The 10,996-nt window shown below is 33.4% G+C and overlaps 1 protein-coding gene across 1 annotated transcript in view; it reads right to left on the reverse strand.

The window, feature by feature from the left end:
- Window positions 1-10,996, reverse strand: part of LOC107722906 (potassium voltage-gated channel subfamily H member 2-like) — a 60,236-nt gene that overhangs the window by 15,746 nt on the left and 33,494 nt on the right. The window contains exons 6-9 of the mRNA XM_016531406.1: window positions 10,084-10,483; window positions 7,942-8,141; window positions 6,690-6,692; window positions 3,745-3,997 (exon numbers count right to left, since the gene is read on the reverse strand). Of these exons, the coding sequence (XP_016386892.1) occupies window positions 3,745-3,997; window positions 6,690-6,692; window positions 7,942-8,141; window positions 10,084-10,483 (856 nt within the window). The remainder of the gene's footprint in view (window positions 1-3,744; window positions 3,998-6,689; window positions 6,693-7,941; window positions 8,142-10,083; window positions 10,484-10,996) is intronic.

Raw genomic sequence — 10,996 nt, forward strand, 5'->3', positions numbered from 1 at the left:
TAAAGGGGTCATATGATGCTGCTAAAAAGAACAGTATTTTGTGTATTTGGTGTAATGAAATGTGTTTATAAATTAAGATTTTAAGTCATGTTTTCTGAGAAATTGAAAACTAAAACCATAAAAAAACCACTTCAGTACTAGAAATAAAAGACTTAAACTGAAATAAAACTGAAAAACTGCTAAATTCAACATGAGTTTATCTTGATGTATTAAAATAACTACTGTAAATGGAAACTAAAATAAAAATTACTAAAACGTATATAGACATAAAAAAACTACTAAAACAGACAAAAACATTAAACTACTAAAACTTTACCATTTAATTAAAACAGAAATAAAAAACTAATTCCAAATATTAATAAAAACTGTAACAGTATCTCAGTGAAACTAAAATAACACCGGTTGGAAGTTGTATTTTCAAACATTGAAACTTTTTATTCCTTAACTGATCTTAAAAAAGTCATAAAGCATGCAGAAACTCTGAGAATACAGGATTTTACATGTTCTTGTGATTTAAAATGGTTTAAGTGGAACAGTAGATCAGGTTAGCCTGTATAGTTTCTGTAAATGTTATTCTTAGTAAAAACGGAAAAGAATAAAGCCTGACTGTAAAATTTTCAGAGAGGGTGTCACTGTTATATTTGCGAACTGAATTCGAACTGGTCTTCTTTCTTTCCTCTGTTTGCATACCGAATAGTGGTTAGTCTTGTCTTCCTTGCATATATTTAATAATTTATGCCTTTACTCTATTGATTCTTGTGTGCATCTGAAAACAAGACATGTGTTGAGTGACATGACAGTTGTGATGCAGCATATCATTACTGCAGAACCAAAGAAATGTATTAAACAATGAAGAACCTAAGCGTACACAACTGTTCAAAAGTCTGGGGTATGTCATATTTTTTTTAAAATGATACTACAGTCTCTTCTGCTCACCGAGGCTGTATTTATTTAATAAAATTCTACTAAGTATCAATGTTGAAAACTGTTGTGCTGCTTCATATTTTGGTGAAAACTCTGATACATTTTCATTCATGATCCTTTGATGAATAGAAAGTTCAAAAGAACAGATACTTTTGTAACGTAAATGTTTTTAATGTCACTTTTAATTAATTTAATGCATCTTTGCCGAATAAAAGTATTAATTTCTTAGCTAAAAAAATCTGAATTAATAGTAATTATTATTTATATATATTTAATAAGAATTATATAATACTTCAAATAATACATACACATAGAATATCCCTGCTCTTGAATTTAAAGTGTCACTTCTTCACTTCTAAATGACTATTTTAATCACAGACTATAAATGTCTCTTTTGATCAATTTAATGCCTCCTTTCTGAATAAAAGTAAAAAGTTATTTTTAAAATGATAGTGTACCTCAAGCTTTACTCTATTTTTCTTTCAGTAAATGCAGACGTAGTTTATTTGAATTTGACATTTTTCCTAATCATCATCTATTATAAAATGGCAAAAACGTCACCACAGTTCTCCACCAAAGTTCACTCAAATTATAGTTTATCTTAAAAATCAGCGGGCTCTCAGCTGGGCCTCTTGCCAGCTAAATGTCAGGCCCTCGGCGCGATTCTGCTTGAAATAAGCGAGACGTGACCGAGCTGCAGGTGACATTCAACTCAATCGGCTAAAACGCCTGACACAGCTGTTCATGAGGGATCTGACACCTCTCTATATCTCACCATGAAGAAGCAGACACAAAGCACTGTAGGGAGAGGAGAGATGAGAAGCACTTTCTCTTTTTAATGGATCGCGAGAACATTATTAAACGAACGTTCAGGGTTCAACACCAGTTCGACAGCATTTCAGCATAAATAGTCACTTTGTGAGGTTTGAGAACTCGTTCCCCGTGGCCGTCTGCGCCGTTCTTTGTTTTGACCCTATTATGTGACCGGATCAGCCGGCGAATATTCATCAGATGAAAAAACAGTGCTTTTAAACGGCGCTGGAGCTCACAAACACACTGCTCTCTCTGACATCAGGAGGAAAAGTGCTGGCTAATTATTGTTGCCATTAACTGCACATGTTAAGCGTGTACGGGTTTGCTTTCAGTACACAAACTAATGACTGCAAGATTGTGTTCGGAACAAAATACTACCTTACTATTACAAAATACTATGCCTCCCTCTAAAACACTACTCAGCAAACATCCATCACAAGAAACAAAGAGCACAGTGAGAGTAATAGGATAATGAAAGATATTATACAAGGTTTTAAAAATAGTCCACCTCTGATTAAAATAGTCATTTATAAGTGAAAAAGTGATTCCTTAATTAAATATGTAAGGCATGGATATTCAATTAATGCTATAAGAGATCTACTCTCTGAATCTTCTTCTAAGGGCAACTTAATATATACACACAAACATAGTTTAGCAAGGATTCATTAAATTGATCAAAAGTTTCAGTAAAGACAATTATAATGTTACAAAAGTTTTCTGTTTCAAATAAATGCTGTTCTTTTGAACTTTGTGGTTATCTGTCACGAATCCGGTTTATGGACTTCCATCCAATTACCACCAGAGGTCGCTCTTCCATTTTTATGACTCTCTCACTACACAGACTTTCACATGTCACCCCGGACTACATTTCCCAGCAGCCATTTCACTAATCACACGCTCACCTGAAACCAATCACCCACACTATATAACACCCACTCAGATCCTGTTCAAACTGCCGAGTATTGTTTAAGCATTTATGCTGTTTAGCGTAGCTACTTTACGGAGCCAGTTCCCTGTCCTTGTTAAAGTTTCTAGTTCTACTTTCCTTAGTCTAGTCAAAGTCTTGCCTTGCCTGTTTTCTGATCTTCTGCCTGTGTATCTTGGATTAACCCTTTGCCTTGCTGTTTTGGACTGTGTATGCACCTCGCCTGGACATTTTATTGGATTACCCCTCTTGTCAAGCCCTTTGGATTATGTTCACCGTTGATCGACCTACGCGTGTTTATCGGATTACTCTTGTGTCTTGCCCTCAATATACCTGTTGCCATTGTCTGACCCTCGCCTGTTTCTGACCATTCTAATGAATAAAGCTTTGCAAATGGATCCGCACGTCTCTCGTCCCTGTCGCCCTATTACATTATCAAAGAATCCTAAAGCAGTAAAAACTTTTTTTAGCATGAATAACAATAAACATAAGGGACTTATATTTCATATATGTATTACTGTTCAAAAGTTTGGGGTCGGTAAGTTTTTTATGTATAATATATGTATAAATCAGGTTTATTTTAGCATCATATACTGTTACTGTCTAAAATGTTGAGTTTTTTTTTTTTTTATATTTTCCACTTTCATTTAAATTTTAGCAATTTTGTTGTGTGTTTTTGTCTTTTTTTTGGTATATTTTTTATATATGGCTAGTTATAGTTTTATTCTATTTTATTCCAATTTTATTTCAGTTTTAGTTATTTTAGTATATCAAATTAAACTAATTCAAAATGAGAAATGTTGACTTGGCAACTAGCTGAAATAAAAAGTGTTTACAGTTTTAAGTTATTTTATTATTTAAAAATGTATCCATCCATCCATCCATCCATCCATCTATCATTTTGCTTGGTTCAAAGCCACTTATTTCAATATTTCAACTCTTTCAACAATAAATATTTTGTGTCCAATCATTTATATACTATATAATATATATAATATATTATATTGCTTTTCTTGCATTGCATTGCTTTTAATGTCATTTTCCTTTAGTGCTTCCTTTAGAACAAGCTCATGCTCTCTTACCCAGAATGGCCACCACTATGTCGTCCTTGAGGATCTCGATGGATCCTCCAGACAGGAAGTAGAGCGCGGTGAGGACGTCCCCGCAGTGCACCAGCGTATCTCCAGGAGGAGCATGGGTGGTTTTGAAGCGCATGGCGAGAGCGCGCAGACATCCTTGAGTCGCACCTCTGAAAGCCTTACATCCCTGAAGGAGACTGTAGTTCAGATGGAGACAGATATCTGCCTGTAAACACTCAGGAAAGCCTTTTAAGACCTGCAGAGAGATGTGAGAATGAAGGTGAAAAACACTCTATCGGTTCCAGCACTGCAGATTAAAGCAAGTACATTAATGCAGACATTATCTACAATTACACTCTCTGTTAGGCTCCGTTCCAAAACAGAGAGAGCTGCCTTGCTGTTTATAGCGTTCACAGTTAGCATTCTTACCGAAACTGATTTCAGTATACCGTTGTCTGGTGCTAACGATTAAGTACTCTAATAACAATGATAATAATAATTCACACTCATAAATATGTGACCCTGAACCACAAAACCAGTCTTAAGTCGCTGGGTTATATTTGTAGCAATAGCCAAAAATACATTGTATGGGTCAAAATTATAGATTATTCTTTTATGCCAAAAATCATTAGGATATTAAGTAAAGATCATGTTCCATGAAGATATTTTGTACATTTCCAACTGTAAATATATCAAAACTTAATTTTTGATTAGTAATATGCATTGCTAAGAACTTCATTTGGACAACTTTAAAGGCGATTTTCTCAATATTTAGATTTTTTTTTGCACCAGATTCCAGATTTTCAAATAGTTGTATCTCGGCCAAATATAGTCCTAACACACCATACATCAATGGAAAGCTTATTTATTCAGCTTTCAGATGATGCATAAATCTCAATTTCGAGAAATTGACCCTTATGACCGGTTTTGTGGTCCAGGGTCACATATTAAGTACAATTTTTAACTTACACTACTGTTCAAAAGATGTTTTAATGTTTTAGAAAGATGCCTCTTCTTCTCACCAAGGGTGCATTTATTTGATCAAAAATACAGTCAAAATAGTGAAATATTAGGGGTTTAACGGTACACGTATTCGTACCGGATATTTTCGGTACGGGTCTTACGGTTCAGTAGGCATGTGTACTGAACAAATACAGCATTGTTTTAACCACTGCATGAGTGGAACTTAATTGGAAACTTCTTGTTTGGAAATTGGAAACGTTTTATTGTCACTTTTGATAAGAAACAAAGTCTCATCTTTAAAATTGTGTCCATTCTTTCAGGATTTGCTGCTCAAGAAACATTTCTGATTATTGTCAATGTTGAAAACAGTTGTGCTGCTTCATATTTTTGTGGAAACTGTGATACATTTTATTTTTCAGGAATAGAAAGTTCAAAAGAACAGCTTTTATTTGAAGCTGAATTTTTTTGATCACTTTTTTTCACTTTTGATCAATTTAATGCATCCTTGCTGAATCAAAGTATACTTTGAGCAGTATGTTTGTTTATGAAGACATCCTCTTGGATGGACTTTTTCACTCAGCTTTTTGCAATGCTTTATGGCCTTGGAAACATCATGCTGCCTTAAAATTTGGCCAGAAGAAGAGGCGTCTGCCTTTTTGAACAGCCTTCGTGTTAGAAGCGCTTTTATGATGCTTTAAAAGTGACAATTCACTCAGTTCTGGAACAGAGCCTTGGTGTTGAGAGTGTTTTTTCACTGCTAATGAAATTATTTTGCATTATGATGTTTCTGCCAATGTATTCATCCGGTTAAAGTGGCAAGAAAGAGACTTTAAACTACACAGACTAATGTTTCAAGCGCCAATTACTGTACTCATATTAGCGGCGCAATCATCAATTAAAAGAGTAGAAATAATGAGGGCTCAATAATGGCCAACAGACAAGATTCAGTTTCTTAGTAACAGCAGACTTGCTTTAACAAGAGCAACTCTGAATCTCCGATTCTCATCTAACTCCGATTGGCTCCCGTAGACCCCCATCTAATGTATGCTAATTCATGCCAGCGTTAATTATGCTACGGCTAGGCGATATACTGGATATTTGCAATATATTGACTGTGCTGGAATTATACAACATTTTGATCATTTTCATGCACTTTTTATTTGAATATTATTATTTTTTAACATTGATTAGACAGTATCATGAGAATAAGTAGCAGGATATAAATCAATTTTGATGCACTAATTCTTTGATTTGATTTCTTTGATTTGTTTTGTTTTCCATTTTTATTTGGTTTCTTAAAGACAGTATCACAAGAATAAATACTATGATATGCATAAAATCATCAAAAGGCTGAAAAATATATAGATATTTTAAAAATAAAACAAGTTATATTGCCCAACTTTTTTTTCTTTATTTATTGAAATTGTAATGATTTTGATGCACTTTTTATTCGGTTATTGTTATTAATATTATTTTGGTTTCTTAAAGACATTATTACAAATATAAATTTTATAAATATGTATAAATGTGTAAATATACAGTATATATTTGGAAATTGTGATTATTCTGATGCACATTTTATTTGGTTATTATTTTGACATTATTTGTTTTAGTTTTTTTTAATTTGGTTTCTTAAAGACAGTATAATGGAAATAAAAAAGATATGCATCAAATATCATCAAATGGCTGTAAAAAATATAAAATATATTTTTTGGAAATTGTGATGCCCGATCATCATAAATATATAAAGATTTGCATCAAATATCATCAAAAGGCCAAAAATAAATAAATAAATAAATAAATAAAATAAGTTACATTTTACCAGCCCAAAAACATTTTTTGGAAACAGCATTTCCTGCTAAGAGACCTTGAAGACGAGTGTTAAAGATGCACTGTGTAACTGAGATGAGCAGAGTGAAGGCTGATGTGTATGAGAGAGTCTCTAGAGACATGAATGAAGATGAGTCCTGACTGTATATAAATACCTCCTGCTCTTCCCAGGGCGACGAGGTCGTTCCATTTCATATGAGGCAGACATGGAGAGAGAAAGGTGTTGCTTTCAGTACAAACACTCACACATTTACACTGATGTGATGCCATGTGCAAACAGCATTTTAGAGATCACTGAGAGGAATAGTTCAGCCAAAAATGGGGATAAAAATTTTAATTTGGGTCATTTTCCTAATGCAAAATGATCATATTGCTTCAAAAGATATGAAATACAGTGCATTCATTGAATGCGGTGTTATATTAGCATCATAAAGATACTGTTATATTTGTTAATACTTTGAAATCGTTTTTAGTTTTTTTAAATTTCAGTAATTTTGTTGTTTTCTTTGTGTGTGTGCGTGTATATAGTTTATTATTATTATTATTATTATTTCATTTTAGATTTGATTTGTTTTAGTCATTTTAGAACACTAAATACAAATGAGAAATGTTGCTTTTGCAACAAGATGAAATAAAGTAAGTTTAAGTTTTTTTTTATATTTTATATTATTTTATTTCAGATAAAATAACAGCATGTGGGTTTACAACAACATTAAAGGAAGTAAATAATGAAAGAAAAAAATTAATTAATTAATTAATTTTGGGCTGAATTATTTCAATAAACGTGACTTAGCACTGGGATTCCCAAACTTTTATGTCAGCCGACCCCTTGAGATTTTATTCATTTATTTTATTTATTAGTTAGTTAAAATTGTATTTATTTATTTTATTTTATTTTTTAAATTCATTTATATATTTTATTTATTAGTTAGTTAATATTTTGAAGCTGGTTCTCGCCATGAACATAGCCAAAGGAATCTGACATGGTGCTAAAAAAGGAAAGAAAAAAAGTTAACATTTTAGGTAATATTTCAATAGTTTAACAACACATTCACATGTTGTTGGTCAGAGGTCTAATGACATGCAAGTAAACAAATAACATATTTAATCTTTATTATAAGTGTAAGTTTATTTTGATTTTGATTTTAAAATGAATTATATTCAATTTTACATTTTTATAATTTAATTGGCTTTTCAAAAACCCCAGTTTGGGAAACCCTGGCTTAGCAAACTGACAAAAACAATGTGCTTTGTCTTAACTTGACCTTATGTTATGCCCTGCCTTAATACATCACTGACCAATCCTATCTTAGTGAAGGATCAATTCACATAACATAAAGATTTGAAAACACATGTGCAATGAAAAGAAAATGGTTGAATAACTAGACTGTGATGCCTGAGACGCACCATGTTCAGGTCGATGCCGTTGGTGTAGGTCCAGGAGTGCTGGAAATACTCCTCCAGTCTCTGTCTGAGCGGGTTTGGGATCTGGTGGAAGCGGATGAACTCTTTCACACGGAGCATCTGCATGTGGTACCGCGCCGTTCCCGAATACAGCCGCTGGATGATGGCAGAAACGTTCCCAAAAATGCTGGCGTACATCAAAGCTGGAGAGGACAGGACAGTGGCACACAGATGAAAGCTAATGCCAGGTACATTTAGTCTGCAAATCAGCAGTGTTTCCTTTATGCTATTATTAATATTATGCTTGATGTGTCTTTAAACAGCTATTTCTGATTTGATAGCTGTGTTTTAACTGTGCTGTCTGCTGAGGGATGATGGGATAGATTGCTGACCTTGGACCTGACTAGCATTCGTATGTCACATTGTTAAAGACCTTATAAATTATTTAATAATAATACAAAAGTACATTTTAAATCAGTCTGTCTGTCTGTCTATCTATCTATTTCAATATTGACTTGATGATTTTTGTATATTGTGCACTTTTATTTACATTCATGCAATAGTGCACAGAAATATGTGATAAAATACTCAGTTTTGAATTAGATTTCAAATGGACTTTCTTTTCTTTCTTTCTTTCTTTCTTTCTTTCTGGCTTTCTTTTTCTCTAATTCAAAATTTACTTTCTTATTAAATATTTTAGTGTATTATGCTTTTTCATTTAAATTGATCCATAAATGGCAGAAATGTAAATAAAAATGAATAGTGTTTAAAATAATAAATTAGTCTATTTTGAATTAGATTCCAAATGGTTATTTATTTACTTATTCAAAACTGACTGTCTAATTAAATAGTTTTGTGCATTGTGCATAAATAGCAGAAATGTAAATAAAAATGCTTTTTTTTTAAATAAAATTGTTGATTTTTGTATTAGATTAAAAATGGATGTTTATTTTATTTATTTATTTAATTACCTGCATGCCAGCCTGTCAGCCAATAGGATTTAGTTATGTCACAACACTGAAACATGATTGGCTACTTGCAATTGCTAGTCAAAGGCAGATGATACTAATATTTTATTAATATTGATTCATATTTCGTTAATATTTTCATCATTAGTTTTACTGTAAATATATATTTTTTGTCAGCATTTAACAGTACACCAGCTGGACTAAAGACCAACAGACATGGATTAAAGATGATGTAATGGGGTCTTTAAATGGAAAAGACGATAAACATATTGATATTCAGCATTGTTTCCAAGTATTAGAATTCATCTGCTAGATTGAAACGGAGATTAATTATATCAGGATGAATAGTTTACAGATGCCTGGGTCATTTCAGATTCACTGCAGTCATCTCAGGACATGCACTTCAACTGAATTTTACTCTCAAATTCATAAGGATACTCATTTAACATGTTTTCCTTGTGAAGTTGTGCTACAGTATACTACCATTCAAAAGTTTGGAGATGGTTATGTTTTCTAAAAGAAGTCACCAAAGCTGTATTTATTTGATTAAAAATACAGTAAAAACAGACATATGTGAAATATTATTACAATTTAAAATAACTGTTTTCTATTGTAATATATATTTAAAATGTAATTTATTCCTGTGATGCAAAGCTGTATTTTCAGCATCATTACTCCAGTCTTCAGTGTCACATGATCCTTCAGAAATCATTCTAATATGCTGATTTGATGCTCAAGAAACATTTTTGATTATAATTATCAATGTTGAAAAACATAGATAGATTTTTCAGGATTCTCTGATGAATAGAACGTTCAAAAGAACAGCATTTATTTGAAATAGTAATCTTTTGTAACGTAATAAATGTCTTTACTGTCACTTTTGATCAATTTAATGCTTCCTTGCTGAATAGCAAACCAAACGTTTGGATGGTAGTGTACATATTGCTTTTATTACGCAACAGCATGCTTTTATTTTGTATATATTGCCATTTTCACCCAAGCATTACACTTCTGTCATTATTTACTCACTATAATGTTTTTTTTTTTCAAACAATATAATAATATATTGGTTTGGGACGTCATGAGAGTGAGTAAATGATGACAGAACTGTCAGTTTGGGAACGATCGATCCCTTTAAGCTGTTTGCGTACATACAGTACATGTTTTTCAGACTTACATCCGATGAGCATGACGCAGATGGAGAAGATCTTCTCAGAGTTGGTGTTCGGAGACACGTTTCCAAAGCCCACGCTGGTCAGCGAGCTGAACGTGAAGTACAGCGCGGTCACGTATTTATCCTTTATGGACGGCCCAGAGCAGTGCTCAGTAGAGTTGCATCTCTTCCCGAGGGACACCTCGAGATTGTCGAGCCAGCCGATCTTATGCTCCAGGTACGGTTTCTCCACATTTCCAATGGCGTACCAGATGCAGGCCAGCCAATGGGCGATCAGAGCAAATATACACATGAGCAGCATGAGAACCGCTGCGCCGTATTCAGAGTAACGGTCCAGCTTCCTGGCAACACGAACCAGTCGGAGGAGCCGCGCCGTCTTCAACAGCCCAATCAGAATGGTCGTCTTGGGAAAGAGAGAAGGTGTGCATTAGTTACATTGAGAACAGATTGGATTTTACTAAGAAAGACTGGCTAATATTCATTCAGGCTGATTTTGGTTCTCTGTTGCTTTCTCACAGACTTCAAACCCTAGTGAACTGCACTTTAAGACCCAAAACAAAGGCTGTCCCAGAATTTAGGTGCAACCCAATCAAATATGCATAAAACAACCCGATACTCTAATAAGCGTATTAAAATGCATAGTACACAACAATAATAAAAAGAAAAAAAACGTTTAAAAAATTTTTTAAGTATGGAAGCCCATTTCCGCCACTGAATTAAAAATAAAAAAAAGGTTATTTCTAGGCCTGGGCGATAAAACGGTATCGATATTTATCGACGGTACACCTTCTTCGATAACGATAGAAAAATTTTTCGATATAGCGCACGATATAGGCACGTGCTATGAGTGACGCAGACAGCACACACAAACAGGAACACATGCTGAAATGAGTGCTGTGCCTGCCTGTGATGAGGA

Source organism: Sinocyclocheilus rhinocerous, unplaced genomic scaffold, assembly GCF_001515625.1.
Source record: "Sinocyclocheilus rhinocerous isolate Xijiao unplaced genomic scaffold, SAMN03320098_v1.1 scaffold934, whole genome shotgun sequence".
Classification (NCBI taxonomy): Eukaryota; Metazoa; Chordata; class Actinopteri; order Cypriniformes; family Cyprinidae; genus Sinocyclocheilus; species Sinocyclocheilus rhinocerous.